The sequence below is a fragment of the Oenanthe melanoleuca genome, chromosome 1 (assembly GCF_029582105.1).
Source record: "Oenanthe melanoleuca isolate GR-GAL-2019-014 chromosome 1, OMel1.0, whole genome shotgun sequence".
Taxonomy (NCBI): Eukaryota; Metazoa; Chordata; class Aves; order Passeriformes; family Muscicapidae; genus Oenanthe; species Oenanthe melanoleuca.
Window position 1 is genome coordinate 52,646,976 of NC_079333.1, and position 19,469 is coordinate 52,666,444.

General features: G+C 38.7%; 2 protein-coding genes across 2 annotated transcripts in view; one reads left to right on the forward strand and one right to left on the reverse strand.

The window, feature by feature from the left end:
- RB1 (RB transcriptional corepressor 1) overlaps window positions 1–19,469 on the reverse strand; it is a 69,438-nt gene that overhangs the window by 22,981 nt on the left and 26,988 nt on the right. The window contains exons 14-17 of the mRNA XM_056498722.1: window positions 18,678–18,734; window positions 18,562–18,593; window positions 18,407–18,483; window positions 17,987–18,189 (exon numbers count right to left, since the gene is read on the reverse strand). Coding sequence (XP_056354697.1) covers window positions 17,987–18,189; window positions 18,407–18,483; window positions 18,562–18,593; window positions 18,678–18,734 — 369 coding nt within the window. The remainder of the gene's footprint in view (window positions 1–17,986; window positions 18,190–18,406; window positions 18,484–18,561; window positions 18,594–18,677; window positions 18,735–19,469) is intronic.
- LPAR6 (lysophosphatidic acid receptor 6) lies at window positions 1,583–4,290 on the forward strand. Its single transcript, XM_056499159.1, has 2 exons — window positions 1,583–1,869; window positions 1,982–4,290. The coding sequence occupies exon 2, from the start codon at window positions 2,220–2,222 to the stop codon at window positions 3,240–3,242; it is 1,023 nt and encodes a 340-aa protein (XP_056355134.1). The 5' UTR covers window positions 1,583–1,869; window positions 1,982–2,219; the 3' UTR covers window positions 3,243–4,290.

The following is a 19,469-nucleotide window of genomic DNA, read 5'->3' on the forward strand; positions in this document are numbered from 1 at the left end:
GTAACTGAGCCTGCCCCACAGAGGTTTCCTGTGCAAACAAAGTTGAACAGTAAAACTGAGAGCAGAGCTTCTGTGACCTGATGCAGAACATTTGCAGGAAAACCCTTCTTTTACCATGCAAGGTTGCCAGCAACAGAAACAAAATTTAGTGTGTGATGACTGCTTTTGTGAGAAAGGCCAGGAAAACCTTTATGCTACATGTTAAGCTGGACACGAGAGATCTGCCAAGCTCACATTTTCATTTCCAACTGACTCAGAAGCCCAAGTTGCACTATGCTTTACAATTAAGCATGAATTTCAACAGTCATAAAAATTTCTTGTGCTTATAGCCTATTGAAGTTAAACTGCTTGATTTCACCTCAAAATCAACGAGAAAATATTTCAGAGACGACTATAAAGAAAACTTGAAATAAAATAAGCAAGACCCACTTTTGCATGTTTCTGAATTTCATCTGACATACCTTACATTAAGAAACTCTGCCAAAATCCTGTGAAGTGCTATTATTTACTCTCCTTCACAGCAGACTAGAAAGGTTTTGCCCAGAGCCTTGCTTAGGCGCAACTGATTAAAATACAGTTCAAAAGAACCATGCCACCCAGCCAGATATGAAGAGATTTGTTATTCTAAGACTTAGAAATAGACTGGGTTTGATGCCAGAAGTGAGTCTATCCAAGTTGTTGTTTAATAATGAGTCTGTCTAAACTGAGATTTATCTCATAGCTGCCCCTAAAGGCAGTAAGAGCTGCTTTTTTTTAATATTTACTTAACAATGTAATTAGTTACAACATGTTTTTGTTTCAATTATCAGTGACTAATGGGAGTATTTTGTGCATATGTGGTAACTGTCCCCCTTGAAATTACCAGAACCAATTGCACAGTACACTACATGCATTTTGTTCTGCTTACATATTCAAGAAAATGCTTTCTGCATCACAGCATTTAAAAAAAAATTGGAGTAGTTTTTTTTTTTTTAAAAGAACCACCTTTTTAATTAGAATAAAGCTTGGGGTGAGCTTTCTAATATGCAAGTTAAAAAAATCTCCCCTCCCACTGCAACATATCTCAGTCCTGTGAATATCCAACAGCAACCCTCTCTTTTTTAGTGATTATTAGGTGCAATTGTTTAATTACCTACCAGTGTTACTTTGTCCCTCTTGAGGTTTGTACTGGTGTGTTGGGGGAATTTAGACAGAACTACTCAGCTGATTTCTGGTGATTAATGTGTTCTCCATCACAAGCAAAGCTATTAACAAAAGGCACAATGTTAGCTCAATCCTATATAAAATCCCACAATTACTATCTCCAAAGAAAAACAGGAACTTAAGGGCACGAGAGTTACTTAAGACACTGCAAAGTCTCGTCATAACTGAAGAGAAAGATTTCCAGACCCCAGCAGCATTGACAAAGGACCTCTCAGGGAGCATGGAAAGAGTTAAGAGGCAGCTGCAGCACTCCACAAGCTACATCTGCAAGGTACAGCAGACACAGGGGAAGGCAAACAAACCAAACTGAAACCATTCTTCCGCGCCCGGCCTCTTCTTCCTGTGATGTCACGCTACAAATTGCCTGGGCGCTCTGCTCCGCTCTCCAGAAGGAGCTGGGCTGGCAGCAGCCGCCGAGGGCTGTGGGCTGCAGGAACAAACACGCTCTGGAATTCGGTTTCTGCCCCGGCAAGCAGCTCCCTCCTGCTTCTGCTTCCCGCCCCATGGGGCCGGCCAGCCAGCCGACAAACTTGTTGCACGGAAAGGAGGGAGAGGGGGAAATGCAAGTGCCGACACTTCGCAGCAGCCAGGAAATCGTTTCCTAAAGCACACGCTCCCAGAGAATTCGGATGGACGAGGCTTTGCCGTCACAATCTGCAGCCCAGAGTAAGGCAGAAAGTCCTACAATGGCTTCATTGAATCGAGGTGGGAAATGGAACTAAGCAAGCTGTGGGGTGACCTCATCTGCCACAAATGATGCATTTTCTGACTTTTGCAGACTGGCTATGTGATTACAAATAGCACTCGGCAGAGGACTTCCCGGTGATTTCTGCTGGAGATGTACTCCCCTGCCACAGAGCTCATCTTCCTTCCCCGAGGCTTCACAGCATAAGTAACTTCCAAAGCACACCGTTCAAATACATCTGACCTGCAAGTTCTTCTGGAATTTCAAAAAAGTTGCAATAAAAATACCAGAGAAATCGCCAAATCACAGGAATTGTTGACATACCATTATAATGGTAAGCTCTAATTGTTCCACTGAGGACTCCTTTAAATATACTTTGTATGGGTGTATCTTTAGCATGGTGTTTGTGCTCGGCCTCATAGCGAACTGTGTAGCGATCTACATTTTCACTTGCACTTTAAAAGTGCGAAACGAGACTACAACTTACATGCTTAACTTAGCCATATCAGATCTGCTTTTCGTGTTTACATTACCCTTCAGGATTTATTACTTTGTAACCAGAAACTGGCCATTTGGAGACATTCTCTGCAAGATTTCTGTCACCCTCTTTTATACAAATATGTACGGGAGCATTTTGTTTCTGACTTGCATCAGCGTGGATCGCTTCTTAGCCATAGTACACCCCTTCCGATCCAAGACCCTCCGGACCAAAAGGAATGCAAAGATTGTGTGTGTTGCAGTGTGGATAACCGTGCTAGCAGGCAGCACACCAGCAAGCTTTTTCCAGTCCACAAACCGCCGGAACAATACAGAGCAAAGGACGTGCTTCGAAAACTTCTCAGAGGACACGTGGAAAACCTACCTATCCCGGATTGTCATCTTCATTGAAACTGTGGGGTTTTTTATCCCGCTCATCCTGAACGTGACCTGCTCCACTATGGTCCTCCGGACCCTGAATAAACCACTTACGTTAAGCCGGAATAAAGTAAGCAAGAAAAAAGTACTCAAAATGATTTTTGTCCATTTGGTGATATTCTGCTTCTGCTTTGTGCCTTATAACGTTACCTTAATACTTTACTCCCTTATGAGAACACAGACCTGGGTCAACTGCTCAGTGGTGACTGCAGTCAGGACTATGTACCCCATCACTCTGTGCATCGCTGTTTCAAACTGCTGCTTTGACCCCATAGTCTATTACTTCACATCAGATACCATTCAAAATTCCATAAAAAAGAACCGGTCCACCAGACCGCGGGACATCAGATTCTCTGAAAGGCCAGTTTCAGAAAGCTTCATTCAACACAGCCTTCAGACCATAAAAATGAAAATATTTGATAGTGACTCTACAATATAAACTGCATCAAAAGACTATTGGGACTAAACTGGAATTAGAAGCCTACACATTTCTTCATATATTCTTATATGTAAAGGCTGTGCTTCCTTCACAACTGAAAAGTTTATTATAAGGCTGTAAAAGTGTTAAGCATAACAGCATACAGAAGAAGTATTTAAAAAAATTATGTCAAAGGTCTGTTCTGACAGATTGTATGTTAGAAATGAACTTTTGGGTATAGAGGTTAACCAAAGTCCAAAGACTGTTTGTCAAGTTAAACACAAGTGAAAAAGTAGGTTGTTTTCTTCCTGAAGTTAAAACAGTTGCTCAATTTAATAATGATATCAGTTTCCAAGTTACTGAGAATGGGGGGTGAAGCTACCTGCTCTACACACTGCAGGAAAATTGCCCCCTTTTTGTCATATCTTCAGCTACTGTGTCTTTGCCAGTTTCCTCTTGTCTCTCTTATTCCTCCCCAGCTGTCTTTTTCCCTACACCTTCCTTCTCAGGGACCATTATGTTCACAGGAGGCTTCAATCAGTGGGTTAAAGAACTTTGTTTCTCCCAGGTTTATCTGATAAAAATACATGCTCTCTCTACAAGCCTGGCCCCCATAAAGCAATTAAATCTCCTGGTAGTTTAGAGCGCTTAGAAATGTCTCAGACAAACTGGTTTTTCTTCTCACCTCTCTCTCAGAAGCCTGTGTGATTAAAACAAAGTAACTTGTGATGTCTGAAGTTAATGCTTTAGGTACAGTACCATTTTATTAACCTCTTTTGTGAGGAGTTCTTAAACTCAGCATGACTTTTGAGGAAAATAACATCCTCTGAATAAGTCAATTTTATCTCAAAGTATAGTTTCTTAGAAAAACAAGACCTTTTCTAACTAGAAATAAACATGTGCATCGAGTCGATTATTTCTTCCAGGAAACTATTTGGTGTTCATAAAGACACTCAAGATAGAGTAATTTTGGAGCGTAACTTCTCAATTTTTGCATCCTAGAAATCATTTTAACAAGAGCATTTAAAACTTCAAATTATATTTTCTTTCAAACTTTAAAAAGTATAAAGTACTTGGGCTATGTGCTGGCAAAATTAATCAAGACACTTTGATATGTCAACACCATGTAAAAGGAGGTATCTACATATATACTGTTACAAACAGGAATACATAGAGAAAACTGCTTTAAAACATCCTGCTATATATGCTTCCCAGCTACTAGAACACTGTGTACATTTTCCTCAGAATTAATTTAACATCACTGTAAAATAAAATAAAATTTAAAAGGTAAAACAAGTGTTGTATTTTCCTTCCCAAACACAATGGAGTCAAGAGTAAGAACTGAGTCTCAGTGAATTTGCATTTAAGGCAGTCAGCTACAACACACATACAGCACTGAGACATTTTTACACCAGGGCTGTATACAGAGGAGTGAATCAATGTTGGAAAAAATACATATTGAGCCATCAAACTATATGATATGTTGTTATCTGGATGAACTTATCTCCCTATGCAAAGCTTCTGTTTAATTGTTATAAATCAAGCATACACTGCCTCATATTACTGGGAAACTGAATTACTCAATGACTGCTAGGAACTAATGTTGATTGAAAGTGCTGTTAAATTTAAAATTCAATCTTTATCCACATACAATTTATGAAAAGAAAATTCAAATAGTATGGGCTTGAGCTACACAGATAGCTTAGATATAAATGTCTGCATAACAGCTGAAATAAGCAATTATCTTTGTTGGGAATCCTAAACTCTTCTGATTCGTATCCAACTTCCAAAAAATGCACAAAAATCTTGGCATGAGTAGAAATTCTCTGTTTTCCATATGTTACTGAGAAATCCAAAGTCCAAAACCACATATGCATCTCTAAAGTCTCAATGCCTTTCTGTCTCTCTAAGGGGGTGTGTTTAATATTAGAGTCCCTCCAAGAAATGTGACACAAAAGCCCCTGCACTATCACTGCTGGACTATGTTTCCAGGGCACTACTCCCCTGAGTTTGCCAAGGCTGTTACTCAACTGAGTGACAACTTTTTCAGCAACAGCCCTCTGCCCTACAGCAGTGAGCACCCCAGAGCCTCACCCTGATAAACAGAACCTACTCTGAGATTACCAAATTGCAGGGGAAAAATAAAAGCCCACCACTGACTTAAAAGCAGAACAAGCAGACAAAGCCACATATATGAGTGCTCCCCTTTAAACCAAACTTTCCTTGGTTTATTACCTCCAGTAGCCTGCAGAAGCACAGACAGTAGCCCTGTCTTTGCACTCACTCTTCCACTCTCCAGGGCAGCAGCTTCTGTTTTTTGAAAGAGCATAATGCAACACAGTACAATAGCTTTCTGATCAGTTAATAGCTCAGTGTTCAGAAGCTATTTGAGGAAACTTTGTAATTTTTTATTATTTAACATCTTCACTTTTTCACAGGAGAAAAAAAAATCCAAACAAAAGATAACAAATATCCTAACAAAAAAAAAAAAAAAAAACAAAAAAACAAAAACAAACCAATACAGTCAAAAAGCATCATCTGTAATGCTGAGAACCAGACCATTACTTAAAAAATTCCTGATCTGACTGATTCAGAAGAAGGGGAGTAAAATTGTACCTCCCACAACAAGCTGATATAAAGACAGGGTACCAGCTATTCAGGATTGGATGAGGTTTTCTCTGCCTTTTCTGGTTCTGCAACAAGATTATCCTGGAGAGTTGTGGATGGAGCAATGCTTTTGCTGGTACATTCCTCAACAGATGCACTCCCTCTCTCTGCTCTTGACTTTGATAACAACTCTTCTGTCTCTGGGAGTTCTGTCTTATGACAAAATTTAAATGTAAAATCTAGATGGGAAATTACATTCCTAAGTCATGCCAAGACATTTCAAATAAAAAAAGGCTTACATTGTCAGAGCTCCTGAGGATCTGAATGTGTTAAAACCAGTACTTCCTAAAAGTGCATTATTTTTAGTCATATGCCTACCCAGGAGATCAGTTTTAAGATCAAAACTTGAAAACTTTTTCTTTGTAGTGTGGTTCCCTCATTTACAGACTGCAGAAAATGCACACTTCCTATAAAAATAAAAGCAGGGCAAATTTAATTGATTCCAAGCATGTTTTTGATCTAAAGGCAGGTAGATACTGATAACTAGTTAATTAACCAGCACTTTCAAAAGACAAGGAAAAAAATTTGCAGTAAACCTCAACATATCATTACTTCAAAATCAAAAGATGTCCTGTTTTATACTTTCTGTATTCAGCTGGAAGTTTTAATCCTGGCTTTTGCAGGAACAGAATGTCAGGCTTTATTTTTTTACCTCAGTGTACAAATTTTTGACATTCAAAGAAATACTAATACCAAGTCAAACATGTCTTTATATTTTTCATCTAAAGTGTGTAAAAAAAAACCCTATAGAAAATACTTCAGGCAGGTAAGGAATTCTTAAATGAAACCAACCTCGAAGCTTTTGTTTCTTAAGGAAATAACCTCAGTCACAGAAATGCAAAAATTGAAAAAGAGCTCTTGAGACCAGGTGAAAGATAAGAATAGCTGTACTGATCACACCACAAACATGCAGCTAATCTACAATCCTGACTCCAGTGGCAGACAAGGCTGGATGTCTGGGGAACAAGATAACAGTAGGAGATGCACACAAGGCTTTCTCAAGTGCTTCATCATTCATATCTCAGGACTTTCTGATATAACAGATATATTTGTGAGTTCAGCAAAAATTTTCTTCTGTGAGCTCGTTCGGACTTCCTGTAAACGTGCATAAATTTTTTAATGTTCACAGCAGTAAAAAGTTTACACTGTGTGGTGTGTGCTAGGGGGAACAAAACTAAGAAACCCAAACAACTTAATGGATTCATTAGTGCATTGGAAAGAGGCAGGGAGCACTAAAATGTCATTCAGTCTTTCCGTATCACTCCTGATCAGATAGTCTTCCGCCATCTCTTGCAAATGAGAAAGAAATTTTCACTTGTACTTTCAAGCACCATAATAACCATAAAGATGAGAGTTCTAGAATTGCATAAAGAACTCAGTACAAATAAGAGAACCCAGTGAGGTTCACATTCAGACTGGTGATTTTGAAAAATCCCACCTGAGCATAGTATCCTCTAGCCTTAATTATTCTTTCAAGTTATTTTCTAAGAGTTTTATCAATGAAAATCAATTTGTTCATACTTTTCCAGCAGTAAACGTAATATTACAAGGTTCTTGCATCTAGGCAGACCTGTGAATCCTGACAAGTTCCCTTTTTTGCTAGACTATTATAATTTAGACCTCAGGGTTCCTGGCATTTGAGCACCACTGACAAAATGAAAGAAGATACATTTCAAAAGCTAAGGCAAAATGTAGATCAGAATGATTCTAAATCTAGAAGACAGAAGTGCCTGGGCTGCATTTGTTATCCAATTACCAGAATATTGAAGACATTGTTTAAACACAACTATCACTGCATTAGCACATTTACAGAACACTCTCAATAGGGCTCATTTAAGATGAGGCAAATTCAGAAAGCCTAGCTTGCACAGTCTAATACTTCTGCAAGAAGCTGGATGGAGAAGTTCTGCTTTGACAACTCTGGTTTGATACTGAAGCCTTTCATATTTATCACCTCACACACATCCAGTTCCTGTCATTCAGCTGCTCATAAAACAAGCCCAGCTCTTCCCGTAAGAAAACTGAACTTACCACAAATTTAAAACAAACAAAAAGAACCCTTCACACATTTTCAGGTCTTTTATAAAACCTACCACATTGTTGGAAAACTAAAAATTCAATTAAGAAGAGTTTTTTCTACTCTGTCTACTAGAGAATGCCCAGTCTAGTTCTATCAGAACTAAAAGCTGCCCAGCAATAAGAAGGGGTAAATTTTCTGTAGTTCAAACCTCAGAATCAAACCACAAGCCATCACAAAGGAAGGACTCTAGAAAGAAGTTCTAACCCCTTTATGATAAGATAAAGAGAATATTTTTGCACACACATAGCTTTAATATTTCCCCTTGCTCCATCCTTTTTAAACAGTGAGTTCCTGCCTTAGAGAACAAAATTCTTAAAAAATGTTAGCAACAGGAGGCACCCAAAATTAATGCAACCATCTTGGGAATAATATTAAGTCTACCTCACATGAAAACAACTGTGGTTAGGTTAACTCTGCTTTTCAGATGGATTCTGCAAATACTGCTGTCTTATGAAAGGAAGTCAATTGGAAAAGTTTATTAAATACATAGCAAAACATGGACAAAAATGAGAATACCAATGGTGAAAGAAGTACCTTTTCAGCTTAACAAAAAATATGTTTAATTAATGAAATCAAATCTGAAAACTGCTGGTCTACTTAAGTCATTTCACACTTCCCACATGTGAAAGACAGTTAACTACAAATACTGCATGTTATTGTATTTCATACATTCCCCTGAGTAGCAGATGAAAAAAAAAAAAAAAAAAAAAAAATAAAAGATCAGTACTGGCTGCTGTTCAGATAAGATGTGAGTTCCTCCCAGCTGCTGGAAGGTGCAAGAGGCAGGCAGAGAGTGTGCCAAGCACGGGCTCTGCTGTGGGCAGGGTGACTCCCAGAGGGAAAGCACAGGGCGCTGGCAGCCCAGGGATGTACCCGAGCCAAGTTCAGACCAGGCAGAGTCTACCTGGGTGAACCTCCAGGCTCTGCTCAGGGGCTCAGGAGAACACCAGGGATGCAGCTGCAGAGGCTCCACACCCAGCTGTAACACGGGCATTTACTGGCTTGCACCTACCTCATTCTGACAGGCAAACCCAACCAGAGGAAAAGCTTTCACCAAAGCTAGAGGGATTACCCTTCTGGAGGATGGGGAACTCAACAGCTGTGAACAGGGGCATCCACATCCCCCACAAGGGCTTCTTATTACTGGAAAGTGGAAAGTTACTGTAAGATAGTGATACAAACACATAACTGACATACTATATATATATGTACAGAGTACAAAAGCAGGCGCAAAAGCATTTATTTGACCTCCAAAAAAGCATTTATTTGACCTCCAAAAAAGCAACTCAAACCCTGTGCTTTTATGCAGGCAATAACAAAGTGCAGCAAGAACAGAAACAAAAACATCTTCCAATAATATATAATTTGACAGTTTGACATGCTAGTATCACCTCAAGAGCTTAAAAACTGAGCATCCAGCTGGGAAAAAAAACCCAAACCTCCCCATTAGAATGTTTTTGGCACCCATTTTGCTTCTTAACATAGAATAGTTTTACCTTCCATAGAAAAGTTATCAAGAGAGTGAATCACAGGACACAGCAATAAGGAAAGAAATAGTAATAAAAGGTTGTGACAGTTATTCAGGACTTTGGCTCAGATAAAAAAGGCCAGACCAAAACAAAAACAAAATCAACCAACCAACAACAACAAAACTTCAAAAACCAAAATGGAACTTCATTCTATTCATTTTACTAGTTTCACTACAGAGATTTATAAAACTACACAGGTAGACAGTATAGTCCCAACCAAGGAAGGAACAAAGACTCCAAGGAGTCACAGATTTTACCTCAAGCTTTATTTACTTCTGTATTTAAGGAGAGTCACGCCAACTTTGCAACAATTCAGCAAGATTTTACAAAACTGAAGCACTGACTAGATACCTCTCTGATTTCTAACATATTTTTCCCTCATGGGCAACCTTTAAACATTGCTACTAGGTATTTACAATGCAGATATAGCAGTGTTGCAGGATGAAAAGCTGAAGTCCAAACTACCTAGAAACATAGTAGAAGTAAAATCAAATTCCTACAGCTGTGATATGATCACCAAAACATTGAACAGTTTAAAATAACTTTTAAAAAAATCTAAATTTTAAAACCCCAACAACTTGAAAAGCAAGGACTCCTATAAAACTATTTCACTATTCCTTATTACTTATAATAAAGCAACTTTAAAGAAAAACAGACTAAAGAAAAGTCTATCATGTTAGTGCAGACTTATTTCTGTGCCTAAACCTGTACTTGGTACTGGTGTACAGACAAGTAAGATATCTTTATGATGCACCAACAGAGCTGGCAGCTCCACTGAGCACAGCCTATAAATCCCAGCTCCCTGTCACAGCTGTAAATCTATAACCAGAGAGATCCTGACACAGCCTGAGTACATGACCCCCATGTGAAAACACAGCAGTGGTTACAGGCAAGATACAAGCACAAGCAGCCACCTAAAGCAAACCTAGGCACAATTACACAACTACCTCTTGCTAATCTCCCTTTCATGCTTTAAGGAAGGGATAAATGCACTTATGAAAAGCAGAATTAATCATATGATTTGCTCCTACTAACCTTAACAGACAAAAACTATGGATCTAGCTTAGGTTTGTCATTGAGACAGATGACAGTGGAAAGTGAGTAATGCCATTATAAAATACCTGTTTAAAATAGAATGAACTGCTTCCTGGAAGTACAGCTCTGTCTCAAGTATAGTGGATACCTAAATATCTAAGTTATAGAGGTAGGATTTATATCCCCCTAACTAGAGAAACTCTATACCTTAAAGCTGTAGATACATTAGGAAAAAGCTTAAAATTCTTAATCAAGAATGGCACCTAAATGTCACAGAATCAAAACTCTGCATAGTTGCCATGTCTTAGTAATCCCTTTGGTCGTGTTTGTACTTGAAGCAAGTGCATCTTAAGGGTTGGGCTGACTTGCTATACCTGCAACAGATAAACCTGTTAACACTGCTAACACAATCAAAATCCTCCAGTGCTACTGAGTACTTTATACACTTTGTGAGTGCCTACCAAAAAGTGAACACTGTCAACACAGACAAAAGCAGGAAACACAGGACCTCAGCTTTAAATATTCTGGCTTCTCTTCTAGTAGCCTAGAGGATTTGCTCAAATGGTAACACCCAAGCATGAATAACAGCTTGAGTCATCTTCACAATAAATAGGAGTGGCAGGGAAGATTTTCAAAGTGATGGGAGAGACAGTGAAGACTATAATTCACTATTCTTCCTGGTTTTTCAATTTGCCTTCAGTTGTTAAGGCAGATAAAAGTTTCAACCCTCAAAAAGCACAGCCTGGTTTTCATTAAAGGAAACTTCAGGAGTACTAGAAAGGCTTGGAATAAACACACTTACATATTTTATTTAAGCAGTTATTAAAGAGTGTGTTTATATATATATATATATATATATATAGCCAAAATAAAAAAGCATATAAACATATTCATATATTTTATTACACTATGTGGTATTTTCATAAATACCCAAAAAGCAATCATCTTACAGACTCCTAAAAATGTGCCCTGTATGATAAAGGCAAAATCACAGCTGGGACAACTGAAATGTCCTAACCTTAAAAAAAATTCAAAGCACATGCAGCAGAATCAGTATGAGCCTTCAGCACTATCACGCCGAGGAGCAGTGGTGGTCGTGACCTCCCTCATCCCACATGCTTCTGGAACACACTCATGATGCAAGCAGAAATATATTTAGTATGTACAGACAGAAAAGCTCAAATATGTTCTCAGTTCCTTTTTGATGGTTAAAGCTGCATACTCCTAGTGTAACTTTGTCAAAAGGAGCGTGGTGAGCATGTGACAAGCCATCCTTTGGTGAACCTCACCATGTTTTGTCCCCTGCAAGAAAAACCCTAGAAAATTCCATATGAAAAATCACTGCTCATCACAACTTCCAAGTTGAGACAAGATACTAGGTGCCAAAATTCCAGAAACCCCCAAGACATAAGTGATGTCTGCATGAGCAATCTGATGCCTGCAATTCCTCAGGTGCCTGCCTTTACACCAGTGAAACTCCCTTGGTAGACTGCATCCTGCCAGTGAGCATGCTTGCAGATGTTGTCACTCTGGACATGCTCAGCAATTTTTTTGTGCCTAAGGCTGTCCCTCATTGACAAATGAGGTATTCCTGTATCTGAGTAAAGGCAAAGTTTAGCAGGCATGAAAGGAGTATGTCTGACATGGACTAGCTGTCCCAAGAGAAGCCAGCTGCTGTGCAGAGACGCACAGGAGTCCTGCAGCCCAGGGGGAAGACAGCACAGGAACATGAGCGTGACTCATCTGCCAGCACTGGAGTCACTCGTGGTTCAACCCACGACTGCATCTGGGGCTGGTAACACAACGAGCCACAGCCTGTCCTGAGGCCCCAAGGGCAAATGGCAAAGCTCAGCTTGCACCCACATAACTACAATTCTCCACTGCTAATCCATACCAGAAGCTGAAAATAGTCCCTGATGAGCTGCATCATGCCTCAAATCTTGCCTAGGCATTGTCCAGAAAAGAGCTGACAAATGCCAGAACAGGCCAGGGAACACATTATCAAGGATACCCCTGATGACTGTGGGGCAATACTTAAGCCCAAACTATTGTCCCTTTGAGGCCAGTAGTACAAACTCAGCCCCAAACACCCAGCTGCCTGGTCTTACTTGGCTTCCTATCAAAAAGATTTTGGATTCATTATTTTAATACAACAGTAAATCACTTATCCAGTAACGTAACATATCAAATGTTAACAAAACAATACGACCATTCCTAATTCTTCCATTGAAAAGGAATCACTCAAAATGTCAAAACCAAAGAGGATTTTTCATATGTTTCATATGCTGTTAACCTACTTCCAGAGGAGCTGTAGGACTTCAGACACACCTAACAGAAATCCCTACTGAGAAGGATACAAACCACAAGAAAATATATTAACTCTCCTTGCTAGATGCTCAACTCCTCCTTACAATTAGCACAGAAACCTAATTTGAAATTGTACCTCCAAAGAAAGGCACTAAGCACTTGAGAACAGTGAGCTCCACAATAACTGTGTACAAAGTAAAAACAAATATTGTACAATCAAAGACTAGGAGGCTGCATAGCTAAGCCTGTACTATACCAAAGTAGGAAGAAGCACTTGCAGACCTGTAACTGCTAGCAGGTTTACCCTGACCTGGATTTGTCTAATGCTTTTTACACAAATCTTAAACATATTATTTAATTTTTTTTCCTTAATGAATGATCAAAGTAGGTCTGCTGTTATTCCAGCTCAGTGAGTTTGTCATATTAATGCAATAATATATTCTTTGGGAACACATGGTTTTGAGCACGAAGGCACTTCTGCTACATTGAGCTGCATAATTTAAATCCAACAGAAGTCTTTGGTGTGGGATGAGGTTTTTAAGTATAAACACTGACTACACAGTTAGTTGACAAATACTTATTGCAAACATTGAGTTATGTTAAATCAATGCTGCGTGATAAAACAATACTGTAGGTTTCACGGCAAATGTGGAATTGACAATAGAAACCACAAAAAAGAAGCTTAAAAAGGAGAAACATTATGGAGCACAGTTTAGGCAATGCTACATGAAAGAAGTTATAAATAAAGCAAAGCACACTTGTCTACTTCTACTCATACTTTAAGCATTAAGAGAAGTAACTTCATGAAGCCGTCTTTATCTTGCATCGGCCATTAAAACTCCAAAACATACTACAACTCCAAATCACAACATATATCAATACTGGTGTTCCTCCTTCCTTAGAAAAATAAAAACACTAATTAGGACACCACATATCAAAGAGAAATACAGCCAAATAAGGCTGCAGTGTCAACAGCTGCAGTGCAATGCACTGCTTTAATTTCACATCTGTTTGTTATTCACACAAAGACAAACATGAAAACCACAGCTGACGTTACCAGACCAAAGCAGGCTGTGAATGAATTCCCTCTAGCCTGCCACAATGAACCATCACATTCTTTTCTGAGCTTTTGGAGGGTTGCAGGTGGTGATGCAGCTGACCCTCATCCCTGTTAACAGCAAGAGCTACCACATAACCTTTTAAAACTCCAGTCCTAAGAGAAATACCCCTTGGAATACTCCTAGTGCCCACATGGACAAGCCAACAAGTTAACAGAACACTATGGTCTGTAGAGCTAACCAGGAAAGTGTGGAGTGCTTCTGTCTCTAACTTGCTTACCTTCAGACAAGGCTGCAGTTGGCCTGCAACTCCAGTGCAAAAGAACAAGACCCCTTCACTACCCCAACACTGGACATGTGAAAGTGCATTTGCAAAGAACACATTCTCTAAGCAGCAGCATGAAAAACACAGTACATTGCTTGTACCTCCCCATTCAGACAGAGCTTGTGAGCAGAATGGAAGCTGAGAGGCAGGGAAATACAGCTGGATTGCTTTTCAGATACAACAAAGATACTCCACAGGCATTTACTTCCTTGAATGACACAGCAAAAACACCCCACAGATAGTATTTCACTCAAAACAGATTGAAAACTGACAGATGGATTTGTGTTTGATTTGCTTGCCTGAAAACCTGTTCTTCCCTGTTTATTCCTAACAAACTGCAGCAAAGAGCAACAATACTTCAGTCAAAGATGTGACATGGCAGCTGACAGGGCTTTCTCTAAGGGAAATTCAGATATTCTGGAATTTGTTCACATAATATTCATTTGAGATATTCAAAACAATTACTTTTTTGGGTGGCCACAAGGCAGGTCAAATTTTGAGAGAATTATGGAAAAGGCTGAACATGAACTCCCAGACTGGCAGGTAACAAGCTATCCCTTTCATAGGAAACAGATTTTAACTATGGAAGAGTTTAAATCATATTTCTATAAGTATGATAAAAATGAAGCAAAGGCTATTCAGCATCCTTGAGTCTAAAGTAATTTCAGTTCCCTTTAAAGTTATGAAATCAAAATAGTGCTCAAAATACTGTAAGCACAAATTCATAGTAAAGAAAGAATATTGTACAGTGTATTTCTATTTTGCAAATAAAAATTATTCAGCATTATTATTATATTAACATTATTATTATAACATATTCTAAGCTGATCTCCACACAATCTTCATCTGGAAGCATGATAACCTCACTGGTAAATATCTGAGTGGTTATAAGGGACTTCTCCTTTCAGGGTTTGATAAGGATTTAAGAAAAAGGAAGTACTTTTCACATGATTTAGTCAGTATGTACTTGCCCCTTTTTAAAAATCAAGAATTATTGAGAAGAACCTTAAACTAGTTTCCACCCTTTATTTTGTCTAGCTATGCTTTTTTTTTTTTTTTTTTTTTTTTGTTAAAAGAAAGGATGACCTAGAAAAGTTTCATTTCCTTCCTAAAGCACAGATGACTAAATCAGCTAACTATGCAAAAGCAATAAACATATTCACAATGAGGAGCTAAGGAGTAGTATATTATCTTCAGAAAACAGTAAAAAACATTCACTTGATGCAGCTTCCCAAGTCAGGTAAAGGTCAGATGCATTTGAGACTTTTTCTTAGAGAAATTACACAAGGCATTTCTCCTCACAAAAGCTCTGTGACAAGTAAAACTGCAATAAATTCAAGCTATTTGGTATTAAATTGCTCAATCCTTTTAAATCTCTCATTGAAGTCCTGCTTTTTAAAGCAGACAGGAGAGTGAGCAACAACTGAAGCACACAAGCATTGTAACAGCCTGGGAGTGTGGAGGATACAAGAACTAAAGAAAAACACATAGTAAGTAAGTGGGGAAATCAAAGTTGTATTAAGGAAATACTTGTAAATAAATGTTTTTGGAAGTTTATATTCTTATTTACTAAGCTAGATGTTTTTGGGTTTTTTTTGCATAAGCTGTACTCATTCCATGCTTTTCTTCTTCATTTTAACATTTTTAGGGGGAAAGAAACAACAGCAACAGAAACAAACAAACAAACAAACAAAAAAACAACAACAACAAAAAACCCCACTCTAATCGTATGAGGACACTTGAAGTTTCTCAAGATTCCATCTTTCTTGTACTGTTTACAATTAACCCAAAGAAATCACTTATGGTGAGACATTCTTTAGGAGTAAGAAGGCATCTGGCTTTTCTCTACTCCTTTATCAAGTATTTGGAGGTTCAGAGGTATTTACTAGTATGAAATACAATTCTCTAATTGCCTGCCTATTCTTGAGGGAATTGCTAATTAAGCAGACACTTGCAAACCTTGTACATCATTGCATGGAGGCAATACCCAGAAGAAGAACAGAGTAAACCATTATTTTGTTCACCAGCTAAGCCTTTCTGGGATACCTCAACAGCTTCCTGAGTCAGCCATGCCAGTATTTTCTCCTTTTTCTAATAAGCTAAACTTTTCAGACAAAACCAGCCAATATTCAGATGTGAGGAAGGGGTAGATTTTCTGCACTAGAGGACTGAGGTCTTTACATGTCTGTGTGAGGCTTCAAGTCCTTTGCTGCAGTGACCCAAAGAGTCAGCAAGACAGTCTGGCACAGATAATGTTTCACTACTCCTCCTCCCCTGAGCACTCTGCCATGTACAGCTCACAGCCCTTCCTCCCCTCATGGACAGCCACAGCAGGCAATGGAATCTTGGGGTGCCTGTCCTGGTTGTCACAGCAGCCCTCAGCTTTTAAGGGAAACCTGCTGTGCCCTCTGGGGCCAAGCCTCCAAAAACAGGAGACACTCACTGTCAGGAGTGTGGGAAGACCCAGACCTGGTGATATGGAGGTTGGTGAAACAGCAGGGCCCCTGGATACCTCATGCACATATCTCTACATCCCCCCCACTGGGCTCCACTCCACATCCTCCTAGGGCACGAGGTGATCTTTGTAGGCTCCTTCCAACTGAACTATTCCATAACACTCAAATCAGCCACCCCAAAATAGTACCAAACATGTCCCTCTAGAAACTCAAAACATTAAAGCACTCAAAAAAAAAAAAAAAAGTAATCCTGTGCTCGCTGACATTATCGTTTGTTTCACAAAAGCCTGCAACGCCCATCATTTTTGAAAACACAACCCTCTGGATTTTCCAGTCTGAAAGTCCAGATTATTTCCAGAAAGTCCAGTCTAAATTAGATTATCCTGCATACCTTGTTTGAGTTTTTGGGTAGAAACTGATGGATATAGTATACTGCTGGATCAGTAAGATTGCTTCAAGCTGGTTTGGAGAAGGTAGCAGGAGCCACTTCTTGCTTGTAGAGAGTAAAACACAGGTAGCTCTGCACCTCTACCTTTGGTCCTCTTAAGGTTACAATTCCCAAATACCTTTTGAATAATTGCAAATTTCCTAAAATAGTGTCTGCCTCTCTGCCTCTTAAAATACCCCATCCTCTCCAGAACTAAAAGATAAGGGATCAGTTCTAAAATGGTTGCTTTATGTCTCTCTGGTCAAAATTACCAGCCTCTATAGTCTCCTGCTTTATGGCATAAATAGCCATTCCTGGTTTATAAGTAACAAACAATGAAAAGAAAAAAATGTTTGATTTACTGAAATACAGCCTAAAAAAAACAATTCAGCCTTCCAGCATTTTATTTTAATGGCATCCAAAAATACTAAAGTAACTGAAATGCAAAGGACAATACAAAACATTATTTTAAGTACTATTAGCAAACATATCAGATGCCCAGAACTTAGGCCCTATTGCCAAGTAGGAATAGCAACTGGATAAAAATTAACTTTCAAATAAAAGCATGTAATTTATTGCTGATTTTGGTACCAAAACACAGTTAAGGGTATTACCCTTATGATTTGTTCAAGACTAGTAAGATGATGCTGTCTTATAATCATGTAAATCAGCAGACCTATGTTGACTTCTTCCTCTGATATGCTCCTTTTTCTAAAGCCAGAAGACATGCCATAACTAATCCTGTTTTGCTCTTTTAATTTATTTTTCTACAATCAAATCTCAGCAAGATCACAACTTATTCCACAAAGTTGAGTGTCACTTCTTTTTTTCTAGGTAAGCACACTATACAAGGGCAAATTCTACTTTAAAGTGTTACTTACAGATTGCCAAGCAAGAGACTCCATAATTCGATGTTCACAGTGTTCCAGATGCTTTATCATTTCCCGTGTTAGGCTGGGCTCTGCTCTAATAAAGCTTTCGATCACCTTGTAGAAGTCAAAAGCTTTTAAATCAAATACATTGAGAATCCATGGGAAAGACAAGTCTGTTTCAGCACCAGTGCTGTCACTTTGTGAAGTATTTCCTGAAGGGAAAACAGATTAAAATTATCACATATTCTACATTCTTCCACCTTTGATGTTTTTTCCTTTTGGTATTTATTGAATCATTGCTAGCTCAGACATTTCAGTGAGTTGCTTTTTGCATTTTGGGCCTTTTTTTTTGCTATTTACTCTATATTAGAATAGATGTAATAATTATCAATAAGTAAAATGCAATTAAGGACTTCAGATTTAACTTACTGCCATATGTAGCCACGACAACCTCAACAGCACATGCCAGAAGACTTGTGTGGAAGATGTTATCATTCAGAAGTTTGCTGAAGAGAAATGAAGTTATTAGTACTTGACCCAAGACTTCAAATAGCAGACTTCAAAAGTAAGTTAGGGACAAGTACCTGAAATTCTGCACTGAAAGGCGCTCTTCCTCCTGAAATAAATGAGATGAAACTTGTAAATATGCTTAGTATTTCTAGAGGTACTGCCAGTACTAAAATAGGAATATTAAACTTACCGACTTCAGCATGGACTCCATTACTCTGTAATAGAGACGCACTCCAAGCTTGTACCTCTGTTAGAATGAGAAATTCAGGAATATTACAAGATGTTTTGACAGAATACAACAGTGTTTTAATAATGCAGAACATCCCAGTTTTTGACAGAGCCACTATAAACAAGTTACTGTCCCCAGTTCCACTGGTCAGTAACACTGGAGAGGCCTCAAGGGCTACAAAGGTGTGTGACTGCCCCAACCACGTGAAGATTTAACCAAGTGCAACAACATGAATTGTGCTCGCACTGATTCACAGCTAACAGGATAAAAAGCAGGGCTGACAGACAGGAAGGAGACTGTCGAGTACAAACTTGGTTGGATTTATTTTCCAAAATCCTTGTTGAAAGCACAGCTGCTCTCCTGACTTTATAAGGAAGTGAGTCACCTTTGGCAGTTTTAGGCCAAGTTAGCCTAATGAATGTAAATATATGTTTCACCTAAAGTGTTTTGCCCAAAAAAAATTTTCCATTCTTCAGTAAAGTACTTCCAACATATTTCCACCCAATTCCTATTGCTCCTTACATATTAAGAGGAATTTCTTAAATACTATCTTTACAGTGCTTCCTCAATTTGAAAAGCATGCTGTTACTTTTTACCTTTACTGATCTACACTGAATGAGGACTGTGTTGGGTTGATGTGGCTAGAAATGTGTATTCTACCACATCTGTTGAAGCCAGGTGGGGTAGTGATTCCTTATCTCCGTGGCACATACTGTCTGCTAATGGGGCATCTTTAAAACCAGGCAGGGCAAT

Coding starts and splice junctions, on each gene's coding strand:
- LPAR6 (XM_056499159.1), top strand. CDS start 2,220: ATGGTAAGCTCTAATTGTTCCACTGAGGACTCCTTTAAATATACTTTG.